The sequence below is a fragment of the Meles meles genome, chromosome 14 (genome assembly GCF_922984935.1).
Source record: "Meles meles chromosome 14, mMelMel3.1 paternal haplotype, whole genome shotgun sequence".
In the NCBI taxonomy this organism is placed as follows: domain Eukaryota; kingdom Metazoa; phylum Chordata; class Mammalia; order Carnivora; family Mustelidae; genus Meles; species Meles meles.
The window spans coordinates 82,696,128-82,719,510 of record NC_060079.1 but is presented as its reverse complement, the minus strand read 5'-3'; the positions used below and the strand labels follow the sequence as shown (position 1 = coordinate 82,719,510).

Below are 23,383 nucleotides of genomic sequence, written 5' to 3'. Positions count from 1 at the left end.
ACAAGGAGGCTCTCTCTCTCACTCTAAAATAAATAAAATCTTTTAAAAATATCTACTTTCATTACTAAAACCAAATGCCTTTTTTTTTTTTAACCATATAGCTAACCTGTTTTATTAGTTTAATACATTCATTAGTCTTGTGTCATGGTTCTATAAAACAGGTTTCTTTCCCTGATACAAATTTTATCAGACTCTGATCCTGTTTTTTAATACTTATCCTATAATAAAGCTCAACTGAAGGCACTTTAAAAATGTAGTCTCTTGAACAGAACTTCCCATCTCTGCAGGGTAGGTTTTCCTGTGGACCCCTGGAAGGGGTTCACACGGAACTCTTGGCCTCTGACATGGCAGACAACCATTGGGAAAAGGACTGGGAGCTCCGTTTGATTGCCTGCACGATGTAATTGCTGAAAGCCACTCACTCTTACTGCCTTAATCAGATAGCTTCCAGGCAGTGGAACAGAAACATCTAGACATTTTTCAAAATATGGGTCAGGAAGAATTGGTCACATGGAGACACGTTCAACATGCAGAATCAAAGATCCCAGTAGACATGTTACAAGAAAGTTATACAAAAGCATCTTTGTTTCTCTTCTGCCACAGATGGGTTTCTTGTGAAAATAATCATAAGTTACCTTCCTTTCATTGCTCTCTATGAAGCTTCAGGAGGCTTTCAGAAGTCAGTAATTCTTTTGAAACAGCAGTTGTTTTAAAGCATTCCAACCTAGACTGGTTCTTTCCTATCTTCCCTGCTAATTACAATGAACCCAAGAAGAACTCTGAAGTCCAGCCCAGACCTAGTGTTTCCCAGCCCATCTTAAGGACAGAAGATGGCCTGGTTTGAGCATCCCTCCCACATTGCAGACGTGTCCCTCGGACATCAGGTGAGTCCAGCACCACGATCTGTTCACACGAAGTACCAGGGAAAGCACTCTTTTCCTACTGAGCCGAGATCTCCTCCCTGATAAGAGGCAAGGGTAGCGGGGAGGGGGGCCCCCTGTAAGAGGGAGCATACCCCAATGGGCGCCTAGCCCCAAAAGTCTTTTGTCCCTGCAGATTACCCCCTACCTTAACACAGGGTAACCTGGCTTGGGAAAACCTCTTCTTCCACCCCTTTGGGACACTGGAAGAAGCAGTGAGGACCCCAGGAGCACCCGATGGGCCACGTAGACCAAAACAACCCCACAAAGGGTAGAAAATTAAACTGCTACTGGAACTACAACCCACTGAAGAAGACCAGGTCTGCATATCAAACGTAAACAGGAGGACTAACCTAGAATATTTATACAGAACTGAGAATCTCTGAACAAAATAGCTGAAGTGTCCAAAAATATAATTAAAAATCACTTGTCATACCAAGATCAGGAAATCACAACTTGAATGAGAAAAGATGAAGAAGTGACAACAAGATGAATCAGGCCGCAATCATCTGAAGATGAGGGTAAAGCAGATCTCATGAGAATGCTTCAACAAGCAACTACAAATCCTCTTGAAACAAATGAAAAAAGAGGAGATTCCATCAAAGACATAGAAGGTACAATACAAACCAAATGGAAATCATAGAACCAAAAAATACAATAACAAGTAAAATACAAGTCCTACCAAGTATTTCATTTGACCTGCAACCAAATCAAACAAAAACCACACACTGGCTTCTGAAAAAAAATTATTTAAATGTCTAATAACAGCTGTAGTGATGCATTTAGTCCAAGGCATGTCTGTTTTTTTTTTAAATACTTTATTTATGTATTTGACAGACAGAGAATGAGCACAAGCAGGAGACAGGGCAAAGGGAGAGGGAGAAGCAGACTCCCTGCTGAGCAGGAGACTGATGTGGGGCTCGATCCCAGGAACAAGGATCATGGCCTGAGCCAAAGGCAGAAACAACCCACTGAACCATCCAGGCACCCCATCCCCCCCAGGCATGTCTTTAAAAAAAACTTGTTAAAAATAGTCCTATTCTCCCATTAGCATATGAAAGTGGTTAAAGGGAACCAATTTGGTATTCTTTGAAATGAACCCAATCTGAACTCTAAAAGTCCAGTCAGAAAAATGGAAAAAAATGGGTAAAATGAAAGCCTTTATTAATTTAACTGTAGTAAGCAGTATTCTGTCACATTTTATTAAGCTCTCACTCACTTGCAGATGTAGCTCCTTCCAGAGGGATCCCTGACTACAAGGAGCATGTTCTGATAATTCACTGGTTACCATTTCTTCTCCATGGGCCAACAGGTTGTACTCAAGGAAGCCAAACTTGCTTCTGTGTTTGTTTCTGTACTTTTTACTAAAGACAAAACCTGACACCCAGTGTCTCCCGGTGTGCTATGGTGCTAGAAATGCAGCACTGATGTGTTCATGGTGCACAGGGATTATTGACCCCCACTGCTCCCATGATCTACTGGGGGGACCTGGGACCCCTAACCCCTAGGACAAGTGACTCCAGCTCTCTGTCATCTCCTCCCTTGAGCCATCCATTTACTTTTACAAACATTCATTTGCTAAATACAGAGTTTGGGGTACTTAATAAAGAGTCTGTTGGAAATAACTTATTAACAAATGATACTTTTCATAAAGGAAATGTTGTCAAAGCAAATAATGTTTTTATTATTTTGAAAGACATCCCCTAAGCAATGTGTTTTCTCTAAATTACGTGAAATGCAAATGGTATGCATTATTTTAACAACAGCTGTGTTCAGATTTTATGATGGATATTTCCATACCCATTAGTACCTAAGAGACTTGACTTACTATGAACCTAAGGAGCATGACCTGTTACCCTAGACCAATGTTTGAGAATCAACAAGTTTAACCTAAATCTCCATATTTACGTAACGATGAATTCTCTTCCAAAACAGAACTACTCAGGCTTTCTCCAACACAAAATATTGTATATTGTATAAATAGATTTCAAAATTAATTATTATGAACACTGTAGTCACATTCACCCACATAAAATCATTTAAAAGTCATTTTGTTTCTTCCTAATGATGTCATGGTAGCAGGTGAGAAAGTAATTTGTGCAATAGTAACTCAAGTTGTATCAGCTATGACCAAAAGTCTATTCACAGAAAAAAAAAAAATCTGCTCTTCATTCTTTGTTCCTTAAGATGAAATATAATTTATAGTGAAAAACTAAAGCATAAAATGGAATCCTGCTTTACTTCTACAAAGTATAGAGAACAAATAGAATTACTAACGATTCATGAAAATATGAACTACATAAGGACTACGTAATGTTAAGAATATAATAAGCCCATCCTATGAAAAATGTTTTTGATTTTGTCTTATCTCACCAAAAATTTTGACGACAATATGCAGAATCCTGAGGACGGTATGTTTTATGCATCCTTGCAAAAGATGATGCTTTCTAGCAGCAATGTCCACAATAGCCAAACTATGGAAAGAACCTAGATGTCCATCGACAGATGAATGGCTAAGGAAGATTGGGTACATATATACAATGGAATACTATGCAGCCATCGAAAGAAATGCAATCTTGCCATTTGCAACAACGTGGATGGAACTAGAGGGTATTATTCTGAGCAAAATAAGTCAATCAGAGAAAGACAATTATCCTTTGTGATCTCCCTGATGTGAGGAAGTTGAGAGGCAACGTGGGGGGGTTGGGAGGTAGGAAAACAATAATAGGAAATGAAAAAATGAAACAAGATGGGATCAGGAGGGAAACAAACCACAAGAGACTCTTAATCTCACAAAACAAACTTAGGGTTGCTGGGGGGAGGGGGGTCAGGAGAGGGTGGGTGGGTTATGGACATTGGGGAGGGTATGTGCTATGGTGAGTGCTGTGAAGTGTGTAAACCTGGCGATTCACAGACCTGTACCCCTGGGGCTAATAATACATTAAAAAAGATGGAAAAAATAAAAATAAAATACAAAATAAAAAAAAAAGATGATGCTTTCTTTCAACCATAAAAATAATGGCAACATGGGATGCCATTGAAAACCCAGTTTCATCCTGACTGTACACAATTTTAAAATTTAAAAATTTAAATGATGTTATTATAGAATGAAGTTTAAAGAAATGAGAATTTAGGAGATGACTTTACCTGGCCATACTTCGCCGCCAGATGGAGCGGGGTCCAGTGCTGATTATCTGCGATATTCAGGTCCCCGCCGTGCTCCAGGAGAAGGGTTACCACCTCCTTATAGCCGCTGGCACATGCCATATGTAACTGCGAGAGGAGATATTTTGTTCAAGGACTTTAAAAAAGAAGCAGTGACATCAGGACAGCTTGTTCAGTGGTTTAATGAGAGCTAATAAATTATCAAATATAAAATACCTTTAAAAAGAAGAACAAACCTGCAGTTTTACTTATTTGATGTAAGTGGACAGTATCCTTCTTGGAACAAAGGCTTATGGCTTAATTATTATTTCCCTTCTGACCCAGACAACGTGCGATTTTTCATGCAATTCCATTTCCCTCTTTAGTGTTCTCTGTACCATAATCTGAGCACTTTTGCATACAAAATGCAATAACTGAATGCTTTACCCTCTTCTCACCTGAAAGTCAAACACGTAGTGACCGGCCCTGAAATTCTAGGCCTGTAATTGTGTGACTGGAGGAGATTCGAGGACATATTTGACAGCAGGAAATGTGATCATCTTGGTGCTTAGGAACAGGAGAAAGGGGCAGATACACTGGAAAGGACAGTTAATCCTGACAGACCTTAAAATGATTACGTAGTTCTCGTTTGAGCATGCTCCCAGGTTAGCTTATGAATGCAAGCTTAGCTCAGGAAGGAGGCCTCAGGGGCTACAACCAGGAGGTCAGGGTTTAGAGAACAATTCAGACTTTTCAGGTAGGGCAATTCCCGCTTCCAACACAGCAGCCTGGATTTGTAGGCGAACTGTCATCATGTCCTACTTAAACTGCGTCTTAAGTCACTTGGTGCTTGATTTCATGAGCATAATAATATGAAAGTACATGGAAGGAAAAAAATATAAAAGTAGTAAAACCAGTGATTTCTTCTTGGTCTTGTAGCATGGAATTTTGTAGCTTTCTGTCTGTTTTTATTAAAAAGATAAAATTACAATAAAGTCAAAAGGCTTATTAAATACGTGTACATATATATTAACAAAATCCAGCAAAAACATTTGCTTTTCTGCCCTTGGACTTCACTGTGCTCGTTCATGTACACCGTGTACATACATGCTTATTTCTCCTAGTTAATTGCAACAACAACAAAAAAAACCCCAAATATATTTAACCAATTTAAGGCATAAACAGAAAGAGATTAAGTTTCACATCACTCCTCCCATACTTGGTTATACATAGAATTTACCTCGCCAGTATTCTGGCAAACAGTCCCAAGAACAAACTATCCACAAGTATTTCAGAGAAGGACGATTTTATATACTTGTTCTTCTGCAAAACCTGCCTTACACCTGCTCCTCAACTGATTCTACATCACACTAATCAGTTGATTCTAAGGTTCCTCCGAAGTGTGAGCACCAACATCGGGATCTGAGAAGGTTTTCACTGTCCATTTGTTGGTTAGCACCTGAGACTAGAGAAGTCAAGTTCACTTGTCATTAAGGATGAATTCCTTAATGAGAAGATTTGCTTTCCACGGGGCAAAAACTGGGTTCTTCCATTCCAAACTCAGTCCAGCTCCCAGCCATCTCAGGCATTGCTCTCAAGGAAAAGACCAGAAGGAAAGTCTTGGCTCACTTGGGAGAAAAGCTATCAAAAGCATGAGCTCCCAGCGACATCTCTGAAAGCCGACAAATTTAATCTGAGACAATTTCAAAATGAAGGCAAAAACTCCTGACTTTGAGTATTTCTACTTCCTTACAAGAGACAACAGAATTTTAAAAATTCATCATAGTAAATCAGTAAGAGCTTAGAGGCTCTACCCTGATTCTGCCAGCAATCAAGTTCTGAATCCGTAAGCAAGCCTCCAGACCCCCCCTCCGAAGGGACCATTCTCATCACTAAGTTAAATGTCTATTTTATAGACCTTGTCTATTTAATAGACATTAAAATGTCTATTTCTGAAATGGACGTTACCTCCCTCCCTTGTCCTGACAATTGCTGGAAGATGTCAGGTGCCAAAATGTGAACGTGTCTATTCCTACAGCATCTCAGAATACTCTTCTCCTGCTACTTTATGGGGTCTTGGGAGAAAGACAGAGACAGCTGTTGTTTCTGTAAATGATGAGCAGCAGCTTCTTGGAAGGATGATTGCAAAAGGACAGTCCTGGAAAATTATGGCAGGTTGGAAATCATCCACACAGTTACAGTGCAGGACAAGATCTCAGAGCGGCTTCATAAATACTGCTCATAAAAGTTATCAGTTATTCCTTCTCATCTGTATGACCCATGAGGCAATGACCTTTGTCCTGGTATTACAGAGGCAAAAGCTGGGGATGAGTTAATTTAGGCGACCAGCCCAGGAGAGCACGGCCCCTATAGGCTGAAGCCACGTTCTTCTCTGTTCTCCAGCATGGCCGCTCTGAAATGGCAAATGGGCATGAATACTCGAGTCGGCCAGGCCACCAGGGTAACACACGATTCACAGTGCTCCTAACAACCACAATTTGTCAGTGCTCCTAACAATCCTTGTGTGCGTTCCATAATGTATTGGTCTAAACACAGCATTTTTCTTCTTCCCATACAGCCCCTTCCCCAACATCCTCGTCTTGTATTAAAATGTTTATCTCTGGGAGATGCCCACCATTTACACCCTTGCTGCCCCTTTCCCCCAGCCCACCACCTGTGGAGGCTCAGACGTGTGTTAAACGTGGCAGGTAGCCTCCTCACACTGATCAAAACCATCGCTGGGTCCTGCACCCCTCAGCGATGAAGACACATGAGTCTCAGACCCCATTAGAAGTCCACAGGAGTGCAGTCATCTCTGAGGCAGCCTCCTCCTCGCACAGGTGGTGTGTGGTTCTGGGGTCAAGACAGAGAATGATCAACCTACAAAAGCCACCCCGGGCAGTGAGGGGGCTCCACCTGAGGACTGTCCTGTCTCCTCACCAGGACGTGCTTCTGCAAACTGATTGTTCTGATTGTTCTCCAGGAGAGCACAGCGCACAGTCCTGCATCATCATCCCCCTGACCAGCTCCTCATTACTGGGCTTTTATACATTTGCTGTATTTTTTATTTTATAGAAGATCGCTTTGTTGGTAATCACTATATTTGTGCCTGACTATGTGCTTCTGACGCGTTCCCAGATACAGAATTGCAATCCTAAAATAATGAAAAAATTTTCAATGTATTTGCCCACGCTGAGTTCCACGATGTTGGTACAATCCCACGCCCTCCAGCGGTGTGTGGAGGGGCTCTTCCTCACAGACCCTCGGCCTTTGGGGTTTCACCATTATGTATTTCTAAAATGACTATAAATAAATTCAATGTACTGCATTCCCAAAAATGGGTCTCTTTTGATATGTCTGTAGGGTAGTTGTATTTTCTTTTGGGTACTGACTCTCACTGCAATTTGTTTTCCTACCGGAGAAGATCTTTACCTTCATTTCTATGAATGCTGCAGATTTTAAAACTGTCAACACTTTGAAAGACCTGTCCCAAGTATTATATTCCTAGTTTGTTATCTGCCTCTTAATTTCCCTCATTATTTAATGCACAAATGTTCATTTTAATTTTTGTCATAGTCAATGATCTCAGCATTTCCTCTTGTGCTTTCTCTCCCATTTGGACATTGGAAGGGCTTTCACCACCCAGACGTAACTCCTTTTTACTGTGTAACGTGGAAACTGGGCGTTCATTGGTAAGTTACTTACTCGGTCTTCTATTTGTGAATCTCATTTAAAAAAGAAATCTGTGTGTGAAATTTAAAATATATTCCCATTGAATGTCGTCTTATTTGAGGTCTGTGATGCTTCCCACTCTAGAGCGGGCATGCCACTAGGAGGCTAATGTCAAATTTTGATGAAAATTACCTTAGGAGTAAATGAAAATCAATCTTGAGGGATAAATATTCAAGCAGCTAAGGGAATTAGTCCAGATTTTGAATGAATAATGGCAAATTTTCTCCAATTCTAGATTTCTATCAGAATATTAACAGAAGGGGGAGCCTGGGTGGCTCAGTCATAAAGTATCTGTCTTCAGCTCAGGTCATGATCCCCAGGGTTCTGGGATGGAGCCCCACATTGTGCTCCCTGTTCGGTGGGAAGCCTGCTTCTCCCTCTCCCACTCTCCCTGCTTGTGCTTCCTCTCTCACTCTCTCTTTCTCTGTCAAATAAATAAAATCTCTAAAAAAATATTAACAGAGGATTTTTTCCTACTGTAGTTTTGACTGCATAAGAAGATAATACGTATCACAACTCAAAGTGAGACCAAATGTGGATATCTGAAAATAGTTGAGGAAAAACTGCCTAATTACATTTTTAATGTTTTATCTCTACACCTGCACCCAGGGTGGGGTTCGAACTCACAGCCCCAAGATCAAAACCACACACTCTACTGACTGAGCCAGCCAGGTGCCCAGCCTAGATTTCCTTTGACCTCTACCTCTAAACTGAGGGTATGGTAGGTCCAAATGAGAGAGAAATGGAGACAGGACACATGGAAAATTTTTCTGTGGTCTTGGGGCCTGTGTCCCTCCCTAAATCATGTCGGCAGAGCTTGGCTTCAGTGGTCACCAACAGAAGCCATGTGGCCTCGGGAGTCTGGCGGAGACACGGTTACTGGTTTCGATTCCTGACAGAAAAAGTAAAGGGCAAGAGACAGCCTGGCTCTCTGCTTCCGTGGGCAGCGAAGGGGAGTCACGGATATGCTGGCGTCTGCCCGCACTCATGAGGTTGCACCGGCAAAGACAAACACAGGGAGGACAGCCATGTCTGTTTTCCATTCTGTTTCAGGGAGATGCCAGGAGAGACAGGCTGGGGGGTACCCCTGACTCCCCAGAGCAGAGGCAGGTGTGAAGGACCCTCCGGAGATCCCAGTGATGGGCGTGACATATCCGAAGAACCCCCACATCCTCACTAGGGAAGGGGTCAGCTTCTTGCCCAGAGAGCAAGAGCAGGACATCCTATCAGGGAACATCAAGCCAAAACCTTCCAGCTCCATGTGTCTCCTCCTGCCCATCTGCACCCCCTCCTCCACGTCACTGACACATTAGAGGAGACGGTGATGAGAGGGGAAACAGATGACCACGGCCACCCTCCCTTCCATGGACTCCCTAATCTGATGCAACAGGACACCAGCAGTGACTTCAAGATTTCACTGAGATCAGGTCCTCAACACCTGAACCCACCAGCCCCCTCAGGATCTCGGAGTGATTCAGAGACTTTGCAAACTTGGATGGGAAAATGGTTAGTTTTATTTTTTTTTTCTAACCCCAAATGAAATTTGGCCACTTCTTGAATGGTGAACCTCGGCTACACACCTAGGATGCTATCAATGAAAGCGATATGTCCCTACACATTGCTGTCAAAGCAGACATCTCCAAATATCCCCCATATTCAAATCTACCCTAACATCCTGGCAATGATTACATCCGTCACTCAGTGCCTTCATAAAGAAGCGCATGCGTTACATATCACGAATTTAATTTTGATAGTAGGATTATGATGTTCCCATGTAACTGGCTTTCTCTGTAATACAGGCATCATTGTTACTACATTAAACACAAGTCTGACAAGGAACCCACAGCTACATCGAGGTTTAGAGGGTAACATGGCATAAAAAAGATCAGTGAACCCTGATTTCACGCAAGCTGGGACTTTTCATGGTTATATAGGACCAGACACTCTAATCTCTAAACTGAGGCTATGGTTTGTAATATAAAGTAACCACAAAAACTCTATTCCCTAAAAACGGCCAGAAAGCTGATGGCAATGGGTAAGTCTTCATCCAGAAGTAAGGGTAAACCAGCGCTACTGAAAAGACAAAGGGAGACAAAAATAAAATTGCTTGATGTTTGCATCTCATGAATAATTCTTTTCCAACAAACCCAGTGAATACGTCCCAAGGCCAGATGTTATATACCAAATTCTGTGACAAAAGAGAAAAGAACCAGCATCTTCCTAATGGATCTGAAAGTCATTACAGTCAAATTTTCAAAGAGCATCTATGCACTTGAACTCAGGAATGCATTTCCATATGCTCGTAATGACTTTTTTTTTTTTTTTTTTTGGAATTGTGTCCTTTTTGGAGGCTTTGCTTTCTTCTAAGAAGAATTATCTGTGTAAACTAAGAGATCTTTTTCAAAGAGCAACATTACGTTTGGTTACTTTATTGCAAGAGGAGAAAAAGGCAGCATACTAGAAGTTTAGCAGCATTGCATCTTTTCTTGATAGTTTTACCTTTATTGCACAACGTAAGTGTGGGAAATGATGCCTAATTTTAAGCCACAACAGGCATCCCTACTCAGGATACAGAAATCTGTGGACGAGTGTCTTATGGTTCCCACCAACAACAGACAGGAACGCACTGTCCGGAGGCCAGCGTGGGGTAGCAGTCATTAACAAGATAGACTAACCAATTCAGACATAAGAAATCAATCTCACCCTCCACTTGCTCAACGCTGCGAGCCATCTTCGAGGGACAACTCCTAGCCTCCCAACCGCCGTTACTTTCCTCATGAAAAGCTCAGAGATGATCGTTTAGTTATTACACAACAAATTGTTTGCAACATTTGTGCTCTCTGTTCAACTAAAAAAAGTCACAAAGAATGTCAAAATTGAAGATGTCTGAACAGGATAGCAATGTATTGCTCTGTATCGATTCTTGCAACAGCTTCACTACTGAAGTAGGTGGGCCCTTCTGTTCAGTGGCATTTGAAACACGGATGCCATTTTAATTTAGCAGAGTTTTTTTTTTTTTTTTAAAGAAATCAAAAGCTGTAATGTCTTGTGCCAAACAAAGAAGCAAAGATCTATTGGGTTTCTGAGCTAGGCATTAGTGCATGCCATGTGTTCAAAGAATCATTACCTGCTCCAGTCAGGATTTCAAGGCTCGCACTCCAAAGAAAGTGCCCTAGCTGAGAAGACCAGTGACCTCCATGCTACTAAGTCCAATGGCCAATTCACCATCTCCAGTCACTTGGTCTCTCGATGGTATCTAATAGTTCACAGCTTCCTCCCCCTCCTCTTCATACTTCCTTTCTTTGGCTCCTGTGACATCTCATTCTTTTGGTTCTCCTCCTACCTTGGGAGCTTCTCCCTGTTCCCCCGCCCCCCATGCTCCCCACCCCGGATCTCATTTCTGGATCTTTCTCTTCTTCCTAAGCTCCATGGCTCGGTCCCAAATTCTCTTTCCTTCTGTATCAGATCTTTGATTTCACCTAGGCTCAAGGCTTTCAGTGTCATGTTTCTATGCTAGTGTTCCCCAAACTGAGTCTGCAGTCCAGACAGCTCCTGAATTCCAGACTCTAGCAACCAACCACAAACCCAACACCTCCATGAAGATGGTTCAGAGGCAGCCGTAGCTCTCTGTTCCCCAAACTGTCCCTGCCCTAAGCTCATTTTATCCTCCACCTTCCGTCTCATTGGATGTCAACCCCATCACTCCAGTTGCCCAAGCTAAAAGTACTTGAAATCACTCCACAGTCATCCTTTCTCTCCCACCACTTGGCTATCAGGAAGTCCCAGTGGATCTTCTTCCCATGCAGGTGGAAGTTAGCCCCTTCTCACCCCCCAGCTTCCTGCAGCTTGATCTGAGCCACACCACCAACCACTGGGTTACTCTCTTACCTGAACTCCTGGCATCAGCCTTGCTCTTCAACCGCCTGTCCTTAACAGCAGTCAGAGCAAGTGATGATTTTAGAACTAAAATAGGACCATGTCTAGCTCTCCTCAGAGCCCTCCAATGTTCTCCCATTGCACTCAGAGTAACTCCATGGTCCTCACACAGTTTCACAGACCCCATGTGATCTGGGCCAGCTGCCTCCCTCCTTCCCTTTACTCTACTTAGCCTCACAGGCCCCTGTGCTGTTTCTAAATCACAACACACCCACTCCTGCCTCAGGGCCTTTGCACCTACCACCGTTCAGTCTTGAATGCTCCTATGCACACCTGCAGTGTGTGCAGACCTCTCTCAGGTCATTACTCAAAATTCCTTGTCAGTGAGACCTTACATGTGTGCCTCCAACATGTCAACACACACCCAGCACTTCCCTGTCTCATTTTATTATTTTCTCCTTTGCATCTGCCATTGTTAATATGTTGTGTATTTAGCTCATTTATATTGTGTATTATGGATCTTCCCCCAATGCAATGTAAGCCCAAAACAAAAGGACTTTTGTGGTTTTGTTCATTATTATTTTGTTCACAGGAGGTGGTTAATATCCCAATAGATTAATCACAATATTTTTCCATTTGAATGTGTGATTTTTCAATAAATTCTGAACATGCTTTGTTTTCTTTGCTTGTAACTTGGTGTTATTTTTTTGATGGTCTTTTGGAATTTATATTCCAAAGTCCAAGATCAGTATCAAGGAAGATTATTCTATCTAAAGGTCTCAAGGTGCTTGATCTGCATTTAATAAATCTAAAATTGTATCAGGTTTCACACCATTTTATCCATTTAGACAAATCACTTCTCTCATCACCGTTTTCAACCTCACACCTTATTTTTTCTGTGGCAGAAACTGAGTCGCTGGTTCCAGACGCTTCTACACAACCCATGCTTCAAGCACCATACTCCTGTCTGTTAGCTTAATTCCTCTCAATTTTTTCCCTCGAGCCTCAATACATTTACTTCCTACCGCAATTAACTTCAACACTAGCACGCCCAGTTCAAGCACATTTTGTGGGTCAATAGCTCAAATGTTTTTTATTCTCATGGGTAGACATTACGCTGATATCAGAATTAACCCAAACTTAATTGTACGGTTTTCACATACTGCCACTATGCCCAACAGCTATTAAAAAAAAAAAAAAAAGTAATGGCATGATTTTGCTTGGATTTAGAAATTCATTCACCAGAGTGACGCATAATTTGTGTTTGTTAAGATTAAAATGAAAACATCCTCCTGTAAGTTCCAGTTCAAATATCACACTGACAAAGTAACACATACAAATCATTCTCAATTTTTAAAATACACGGAAGGACGGCCTGAACAAAACAAGTCCACCCAGAACCCCTGGTTTTCGAGGAACAGTGGCATATGTGATTTCTGTTCTCCTCTTTGCACACTTAGGTGTTTTCCAGACTTTTACAATAAATAGGTAGTTTTTTCATGATCAGGAAAAAAAGCCATTTTTACAAGTTAATAGTACCTAATTCTACGCCAGAGGAATCAGCTGAAATTCTCTATTTAAGCAGGATTTCTGAGGCGCTTATACAAACTTACCAGAGTCACTCCTTCCTCGTTCTTCTCGTCAACATTTCCACCGCCTGATAAGAAGTGTTTGACATCTGTTAGCATGGCCAGTGGTCTCTGAAGCTTCATCTGTCTCAGCGACGTCAGGTCCACTCCTGGGGGGGAAACAGCCTTTCAAACCAAAGGCGAAGATGCTTCTCAGCCTCTGGGGGTCAGCTCTGAATTTAACTTCCTGTTCTTTCAACGCGTTCCTCTTTGAAGCCCCTCTTCCCCCTCTGAATTCTCACTCAGAGTCTGTATAATTGTTTTGCTCCGCACGCCTTCTATTCTCAGCTAGAAGACAGTCTTGAATAATTTTCCTCTTATTATACGCCAAAGATGGGACATGCTGCCTTATCCACGGCAGGCTCTCTGTTTCCGTATGTAAATCCCCAAGGGGCATTGCCCAGAGTATTTTAAACTGTTTGAATTGAACTGGAGTTAAAAAATACAGTTTTTTATTCTCGATCATTTCCTGGCCAAAAGAGTTGTTTCCAAAAGAGAGGCCGTCTCCTGCAGCAGAAAACTGCCTTTGCTGGGAGAACTGGGAACATCTACATACATCTATGGTTTGGTGAATAGTATTGTACCCATGCTAACGCCCTAGTTAGATCAACACAGCACGGCTGTGTGGACTGTGGATGTGCGGACCGGGTGAAGGGGATATGGGGTCCCCCTTAGCTATTTCCACAATGTCCCCATCTATCTCCAAAACTTTCCAAACAGATTTCAAGAGATGCTCCAATCAAGCATGTCATGACTCTTCGTGTTAATACAGAGGAAGCTAGTGAAGCGGAGTGAAGAGGCGTCCACCAGCTTGACCGAGGGGGCGATGGGCCCCTGAGGGCTCAGGCCTGCTCACTGCCGGTCCCTACCTCGGCGCAGCCTTTATTTATTTATTTATTTTAAAAGATTTTATTTATTTATTTGACAGAGAGAGATCACAAGTAGGGAGAGAGGCAGGCAGAGAGAGAAAGGAGGAAGCAGGCTCCCTGCCAAGCAGAGAGCCCGATGCAGGGCTCGATCCCAGGACCCTGAGATCATGACCTGAGCGAAAGGCAGAGGCTTTAACCCACTGAGCCACCCAGGCACCCCGAAGCCTTTATTTTTAACCTGAGATTTCAGAATCCTGAATCTCCACATAGCTCCTACCTCTGTGTTTACGCCTCCCATTCCCAGCACCGGTTCCTGGACGTAACAGGTGTTTACTAAGGGGAAAGGATCCACCTTCTTCTTAGGGAAGGTAATCATGATGGTGATGATGGTTGGTCAGCCAGTGGTGGCTATGAACCAGCCGCTCTTCTGAGCTCTGTCTCTCTCTCTCTTTCTCTCTCTCTTCCACATGACTGAGTCCTCATGGCAAACGTGGGGGTGGGCAAGACACCGGGGACCAGGGCACCAATGCACTGCAGCGGTCCCTCTGGTCATGCTCCTCTGCGGCCAACCTCTCTGGGGGCAACTCCGGGAAAGGAGTTTAACCTGCCTGACCGTCCACATCCGCAGTCCTTCGGATCATAACATGTGTCCCACGGGAGCGAAGCTACCAGCAGGATTTACTGGATCTGTCCACAGGGCAGAGAGCATCCAGCCTGCGGCACACCTGCCATCCTTTTCCTCTCAGAGCCCAGCAGCTCCTCCTCGTGGCACAGCTCTCGCCCAGAGCCTGCCTCAGGGGTCGGGCTGCTTAGGCTTTAGTGTTGTGTCTTGTACCTAATTCTAGTGCCAATGGGAGAAGGTGACTTATCCTCAGCCTCACTTTCTCCACCTGCAAAATGGGGCTGATAATTCTGGTTTCAACTGGTTGTCATGAGGATGCGTTACCAACAACACGGAAAGCACTTGGCTCGTGGGCAGCATTCAGTAGGTGGGAGGGGTCATTCCTACTCAGCTTTCCGCTGCAGGGATTATGGGCCATTCATTTTGTGGTGTTTTTCTTCGTCATAAAGAGTCAGGCAAGAACCAAACAAAATAAACAAAATAAAGCAAAATGCACTGTTTGAGTAATGTGGGTTGTTTCGAATCCTGCGTCCAAAGCAGAGACACGAAGGGCCACCAATGACCAGCTTTGGAATCTCCACCTGCCATGCTGGAAGCATGAACAGATTTCCCTTAAGAGCTGCTTTGAGGTTTGTTAAGAACCAACTACAACGATCACTCTCTTCTTATTTTTAGGATGATGGAAGTGAACATGTGAGTTAATTTTGGAAAATATTATTCCTCAAATGTCAGTGTTCAATTTTGCACATTTGGAAGCAGCAGGGGAATCTGATGGTTACATTATTCTAACTTTTATAACGTGGCCCTGCTTATGGGAGTGGTGTGTATCTTTCAGAGGATTATTGAAACACAGGGTTAAAACAGAATGATAGAAGAACAGGGCTCAAAGATGAAAGACAATTAGAAGGGACGCCTGGGTGGCTCAGTGGGTTAATCCTCTGCCTTTGGCTCAGGTCATGATCCCAGGGTCCTGGGATCGAGCCCCACATTGGGCTCTCTGCTCAGAGGGGAGCCTGCTTCCCCCTCTCTCTCTCTGCCTGCCTCTCTGCCTGCCTCTCTGCCTGCTTGTGACCTCTCTCTCTCTCTGTGTCAAATAAATTAAAAAAAAAAAAAGACAATTAGAAACAGAGTAGAGATCACTCACTTCAGCTGACTTACGATGTATCACGAGAAAGCCATCTTGTCTAGCAGTGGTTGTGAAGGAATCAGAGGGGACTGTTATGACCTTTTGTCTTATTATTTAAAACTTAATTTTGCTTCAAATATGATACCAAGTAAACTGTCATTTCATATTCTCATTATGAAACATGCAGAAGTCTATTTTCAGTAAGACAACAGAACAGAAATTCCCTCTTTTCTTGGTCAAGCAAAGTTCTCAAGCTGCTCCATGAGAAAAACAACCAAGACCTATTATGGGCACAATAAGTCTATTCTGTAATGGGCAATGAGCCAAGCCTGTCTCTTTTCCAAAGAAATCAAGTCTCACTTCCACCCCGTTTTCTGAAAAACATTAATAGAAGTCCTGATTAGATTTCCCATTTTGACAAGAATTGTGGAAAATCTTCTCATTTAGGAAATAAGAAAAACATCATTTGTCCCGAAATTCACAAGTGATTCCACGTGATACTAATTACTGTCCCCCTGCTCGGCTTTGAAGCCATCAGAAGGCGTTTGCCCACAACCGCAATCACACTGACACGTCCAGTCAGTCCAGACCCCGTGCTAACTCACCCCCTGACTGTCTGCCCGACGGCAACATTGCTTCTGTGACCATTCCGCTTTTCCTTTTCTCCGCTATCTCTTCTTCCCTGGGGCTCCCTGCGAGCCCAGGGAACTATTGAACCACTGCCCGGTGATGGAGACCTGGCTTCTCCCAGCCCCTAAAGTTCCTAACTCTCAGCTTTATCTCCACCATCCACTTCCTAAGCTCGCTAAATCCAAGAGTCGAAGGACGCTGTGGGCAGGCAACTGAAGGAAGCTGGTTCTGGCAAAGAGAAAGAGATATGTTCGAGCCCAAAAGGGGTTTGAACCCTGCACCTGACCCCTTTTCCTCCATCCTGACAAGAGGCATCACGTGGGACGGTCCTGGGCCCCCTGGAGCGCACCGCCACCCCAGCGATGGGTGATCCCAGGACAGGACGGCAGTGTGGGGACAGCATTCTGAATGAACTCTATCAGGAAGAAGAAATACACAAGGTCGCTGCACGCTGATCGAGCTGGGAGTCCTCTGAAGAACCCTCACGGGGGTAAGGAGTTTCTGAGGCTGTTCCAAAACCAGAAAGCCCAGGGTTTTAACTAAGGCAGAAACAGCGTAACCAATAAGGGACGTGGACATATCAGAGGGACATCAGGGAAGCAGAATCTATTTGGTGACAATTCCATGTGAGAGATTTAGAAAAGAAAAGTGATGTTCAGATGTTGGATTCTTGGCTAAAGGGCAAAATAGAACATGGACAGGGCACACAAGGAGAGTGATAACGTCCATACTGGGCAGGTGTTCTTTCAAGCTGTCTGATACTTTAGTGTTCTTAAACATTGTGCAGTGCCAAGCAGAAGGTCTTCGGAGATCTCTGAGCTGGGGCGGGGGAGTAATTCCTGGGATCAGGCAGGCAGGTGGGCACAACACAAGGAACGGGGTGACCTAAGCCCGACATAGCAGGCGGCGGGACACGAGAAGAGACTCCGAGACAGTAGCTCTGGCAGCCACCCACACTTTGGCGTCTGCGTGTGCAAGCGGTACGTCCAAAAGAGACGAAGGGAAAGCTCAGGGAGTGTGGAGAAGAGTAGGAGCGAACACTGTCACCGCAGGGGAGCGCGGCTGCAGAGAGCAGTGGCGCGCAGGTCACCCAGAGGCACGGGGAGCACAGAACAGAATTGAGACCTGTCAAGAAGGCAGCGGCCATCTCTGCACGGACACTTCCAGCAGCGGCAGAAGCTGCACTGCGGTGGCTCCGGAGAGGAGACCAGGAGCTCCGGGGACCTTCTCTGAAAGGATGGATTTCCAAGGAAGGAGAGAGGGAGCTGGCTGATGAAACGGGTGGAAAGCAGACAGTCTTCCCTGTGCCATGCGTCCGTCGAGGGCCACCCTGTCTCCCCCCCCCCCCCCGCCCCCCGCAGGGCTTTCTTCCCTTGCGGGAGCATTTTATAACCTTTGCCTTCTGCGAAACCCAATGGGTTGGCCTTGCACTGCAGAGCCCATATGCATCATGCCTTCGAGCAGCGCTCTGCCTCTTGCTTTCCAGCCCGGGGAGCTCAGGCCCTGAGCCACGGTTAGCTGCTGTGCCCCGGAGGGGACAGTGGGGTCAGCGGCCACTGTACAATCAGAACTTGGGACCAGTGAGTGGTCTTCCATGTAATCAGCTCGCTCCCGACCTCACCTGCCTTCAGCCACACGCATCCCGATGGGACCGAAACCGGGGGACACCCACCAAAACGGGGGGTTTCAGTCTGGGTTTCCTGGGTTTCAGGTTTCAGCCTGGAAACCAGGGGACACACACCGAAAATTCAAGGACTTGCAGCCACCCAGCTATTAAGAATGCAGTGCGGAAACACTGAGAGCTGAGCAATAAGGACCATCTCATCGTGGGATATTGGAAGTGTCCGAGGCTATCGGCCCACGCTATCACAGCAGATAACTCTACAAGCACACCGATGAGGGGGCCCAGGAATAAATCGACTGAGACAGTATTCGCGGCAAGCGTGGCAGCCGATAGAGACACTAGGAGGGACCCCGGCAGGAACGGGGAGCAGACTGAATGACCTGAGGGAGGGGCAGATGGACGGGAGGCACAGGCCGGCGCAACGGCAGGGACAAAAGGAACACAGAATTTAAAACGGAGGAGATATTAAATGGAATTTGTTCCAGCAAACGTGTATGTTACAAACTGACTGTGACTGCCCGTGTCATCATGGATTTTCTCCTAACCCTTCAGAGTCAATGCCTCCCCCCTCTCCTTCTCCCTTAATCACATGTAAAATCAACCTCGTGGGGCACCTGGGTGGCTCAGCTGGTGGGGCATCTGGTTCTTGGTTTCAGCTGGTGTCGTGGTCTTGGGGCTGTGGGATCGAGCCCCGTGTCAGGCTCTGTGCTCAGGGGGAGTCTGCTGGGACTCTCTCTCTCTCTCTCTCATCCTCTGCCTCTGCTCCCCCACCCCTGCTCGTGCTCTTTCTCTCTCTAAAGAAATGAAAAATAAAAAATAAAATCAACCTCCCAAAGAAATACACTTATTTTTCTTGATAGAAGATAGATAATACTGCCTTTGCAAATATAAGAATTTCTTTTTTAAATTTTTTTAAAGATTTTATTTATTTATTTGAGAGAGAGAGAGACAGCATGAGAGGAGAGAAGGTCAGAGGGAGAAGCCGACTCCCGGTGGAGCTGGGAGCCCGATGCAGGACTCGATCCTGGAACTCTGGGATCATGACCTGAGCCGAAGGCAGTTACTTAGCCAACTGAGCCACCCAGGTGCCCAGCAAATACTAAAAATTTTTTATCAAACAAAATCCTTGGAGGCGCTGGAAAGGCTTACCAGACAGGTGAGTTCTTTTGCAAAGAAAGATGCTTGTTTTAGTTTTCAAAGAGAAATGTCTGCCGCAGTGGCTATCAAAACCTCAGAAGAAGAGCTGAAGGGTGGAAAGGCACCAGCCCCGTGAGTAACGCGTGGCCGAGCTCTGCACGCGAAGTCAGAATCGGGCACCGCCAGCCTGGGGTGTGCAAAGGTCCAAAAATAAACTTCACAGCCGTGGGATGTGCAGGACGTCAAGCTTCCCTCCCCTCACCAGAGACGGAAACTGTCCCCAACGAGTCACCACTGACAAGGGGATGAAAGACCTGACTGTGACCCTCCGGTAAGGAGCAGGTACAAGGAGTGAGGACAAGATCATGGAGCCGCACCCCTCCCCCCACGCCACCTCTGTCATCCCAGCCCAGAGACTCTGTGACCTTCCCTAGGACAGCCTGGCTCACGCTGTCCCTAATGAAGATAATGGTATTCATCCCGCTTCCAGAATTAATGAGATAATTTTTCAAGAACTCGCTGGCTGCTACGTACTAATTATTATTATTATTCTAAGCCATCCTTGGAATAAACCTTTTGATACAAGCGATCTGGAGGAGGCAGAAAGGGCAGGGAACAAAGAGACAGATGCGAGGGCTTTTCTTAGAAGCAAGGACAGCGTCAGAAGCACTGTGTGGCTCTTAACATTTTTAAACTTTTTTGCTGACAAAAGATCATCCTTGAAAGGACTGGCGTTTCTTTATTGTTATTTATACCTAAACAGAAAGGGGGAAAGAAAAAACAGAAAGGGGCAGACTTCTCCAGCTTGATGCCATATTGGGTTCAGGATTTCAGATACCTCCCACTTTGCTCATGCTGAACTTACTCATGAAATTATACGTTTAGTCTGTGCAATTAAACATTCTTTGTCAGGGGACATAGCTGGGAGCTTGGGCTCATCTCTTCAGGCTAGCACCGCCACCGAGGCACCTGCCTGCAACACGGTACTCCCAAGTCACCAACAGTGGCGCTGGGAGGCTGTGCCCGCTGCCCTCGACTTAAGCCCTTGCTCACGGGTGTGTGCTTCTTGCAAGGACCACGGGCTCCTAAGACAACACACTTCAGATGACCTGCCTCTCATTAACTCAACATTCAATTGTGCGGGTTCACTTCCGTCCCCCTCCCAGGGGAGAACAGATTATAATGACAAACCCAGTCCCACTCATCACGGGCTTCAGATGCTTGTTAAAACGTCCCTTCACGGCTGCCCTCCAGATTTCTGCAGCCTTGCAAAACGGCATTGACTAAGTCAACAACGATCACGGTGGGAACAGCGAAAGGTTCCATGGAAAGAAAGAATTCACGTCACGCGATCTGGGGAAAGCTCGTCCATCGGCAGCCACGCAAGCACGCCTAAAAATTAAACACGCACTGGCAATTCTACCAGCGGCCCTTCGATCTTTCTAGGGCGTCTCAACACCCGCCTACCATGTTCATCCAGATAGGTCAGCAGGATGAAGCTGGATTCTGTCCCCTCTATGGCGTAATCCAACGGGATATTTCCATTGACATCCTGGAGAAGGACGTCGGCTCCAGCCTGTGAGTGAAGAAGAACAAACAGAACGTGACCTATGCTGTTAGCGGAGGAAGCAGATCCAAACTCTCACTTCTGGGTTAGTCGGGAGCAGGCGCAGGGAGTCTGTGGTAGATACAACCCCAAAGGATTGCCGGAAACCGTCATTACGTTGCAAGACAAATACAAAAAAGACAAACACAGTTACTCTGTGGGAAACTCCAATAAGGCTAAAACCGTTCAATTGACCTTTGCAAAGGCCTTAGTCCCGACCACTGTCCCCAGCCCCCTCTCGCCAAACCCCGAATATCCAGCCCATGACCGCGAAGCCAACCCCCCCTTGTCATTTGCTTTGTTTCTGACGCAGCAAAACTCCCCGTGCCTGCAGAGTCTCCGCGGAGGACTCTTCTATGACTTCAACCCATCTCCCCCAGACCATCCTATAAGCGCCTCAAGGCCCTTGCTCTCTGTGGAAAGTCATCTGAGAGCTTTTCTCACCCTACCATGTTTTAACCAAAGGCTTGGATTAATGGCTTCTGGCTGTTTGTCTTTTTCTTTTCTTTTCTTTTCTTTTCTTTTCTTTTCTTTTCTTTTCTTTTCCTTTTCTTTTCTTTTCTTTTCTTTTCTTTCTTTCCCTCCTTCCAGAACCTGCTTTCTGAAAAAAGCCCCATCTGTAGGTGTCAGTGGATGAAGTGTATTGAATACGTCCATGACACTTCGTTCAGCTTCAAAGCAGCCTTCGTCAGGTGCCTCGGAGGATGCCTGTCCCCCGACCCCCGCCACCCATATCCAATGACAGAGGCACTTGTCCTTTGAAAAAGAATTTGCTCACATACATCTTTAATGAGCTCCATACGATTTACCAGGCCTGCTTTGCATCTTGTCTTCAAGGGCATGGCGGGACCACGTCCGCACTGACCAAGGCTCCCCGTTCACCTCACGAGTCACGGAACTCGGGTCAGGGAAATGAAAGTCTTTCCTTATTCCTTTTACCGAATACAAGTCTGTGCTGCGATGTTATTGGAGTTCACATACTCTCCGAATTCCTAACGTGACATGAAAAGGCGTGTGACTCTCATAATCTTTTACGCGGAAATGGGGGATTTTCGCCTTCTGTTATTCAAGACCTGAATTAAAAAACCAGCTTTCCTATACCTTACCGGGTCCACACAGCGTTTGCAAAGGACGGCTCTAAGGATCCTGTGAAGACAGAGCTGAAAGTAGACTCAAGGGGAAAAACCAAGTCTGCCTCGCTGCCTTGCCTGCAGAGAGCTATGCCATTCACCACCCCACCCAGAGGACGCCGCATCCCATTTTCTGTAGTCAGATGAAGAGACCCCTGTGTTTGAACATACTAAGTTCTATAATGCAGGTTATATATATTCCTTGGCTAAGGAAGCAAGGAAGTTTAAGGTCCTTAAGACTTCAAACAATCTTCTTGGTGCATTGAATTTTTTGAAGTTATTCAGAGTTTGAAAAGTAGTCACTTGAGGCAATACGGTTCAGCAGACTCTGCTGACGAGCCCCCTCCTCTATCGTGCGCGCAGGAGAGGACAACTTTGCGTAACTACTCAAGTGTCACGTGTTAATGAACCAATGAGGAGAGAGCGAACTGCACGGTGTCCTCATCCACCTCAGCCCTCACAAGCAGAAGTCAGTCACGTCATTCGCCTTTTCCCCAGTGCATCGATGTTCCCGCTAGACTCTTATCTCCGCCAAACATCTGCATACAAGGCAACAGTGACTGTACCTGGTGACCAGAAGAGTCACGTATCATCAGGAACAACAAAAAGAAGGAGGAGGACAGCCTGGTGTTGAGGATGGCGCACTTGGAGAGAAAGAAGGCTTCCTACTCTCCTCAGAAGTAACGAGGCTCCTTCAAACAAGTCTGAGACAGACACCTGCTGCTCGCTATTTCAGCTGGGCTGCTCACGGCAATTCCAGCCCATTCACCACTCACCGGTCTGTGCTGCTCAGCCACCTGCCGTTTCCCCCGTACTGAAGGGAGTCCTCCCTGGGGTGGGAAACTTCCCTCATCAAAGACCACAACTTAGTCCCCGTTACCGCCCCCTGCCTACTATTGGGCCTGGCCCATGTTAGACACTAAAGAAGGTTTGCTGGTTGGGGGGGGGGGGGGAGGAGGCAAAAATGAACTTAGACTAATTATTAAAAATTAAGGCAGAGAACTATAATTTTCATCATTTTGAACTAAATTTCCTGACCTTTATTTTATGGGTTCTTGCATAAAATTACAAAATCACTACATGCATACGTACATTTCCTGCCTTTGCTCTTTCAGGTGGATATTTGTGACCTTCCCTTCCCTCCTGCCTTCCTTCCTCTCTCCTGCTGTTTCTTCCTTCCCGCCTTCCTTCCTGCCTTCCTTCTTCCCCTCCATCCTTCCTTCCCTCCCTCTCTCTCTCTCCCTCCCTCCTCTCCCCCTCTTCTTTCTTCCACCACTGGACAGGGTGAGAGCGTCCCAAGTGCAGGGGGTCCTGGTGCTGGCCCCCCTCCCCCCTGACC

At 45.3% G+C, this 23,383-nt stretch overlaps 1 protein-coding gene across 4 annotated transcripts in view; it reads right to left on the bottom strand.

Annotated features, from left to right (window-relative positions):
- MYO16 (myosin XVI) overlaps nt 1-23,383 on the bottom strand; it is a 596,952-nt gene that overhangs the window by 339,402 nt on the left and 234,167 nt on the right. For all 4 annotated transcript variants that reach the window (XM_045978501.1, XM_045978500.1, XM_045978499.1 and 1 more), the window contains exons 5-7: nt 20,776-20,884; nt 13,286-13,410; nt 4,068-4,193 (exon numbers count right to left, since the gene is read on the bottom strand). In XM_045978501.1, coding sequence (XP_045834457.1) covers nt 4,068-4,193; nt 13,286-13,410; nt 20,776-20,884 — 360 coding nt within the window. The remainder of the gene's footprint in view (nt 1-4,067; nt 4,194-13,285; nt 13,411-20,775; nt 20,885-23,383) is intronic.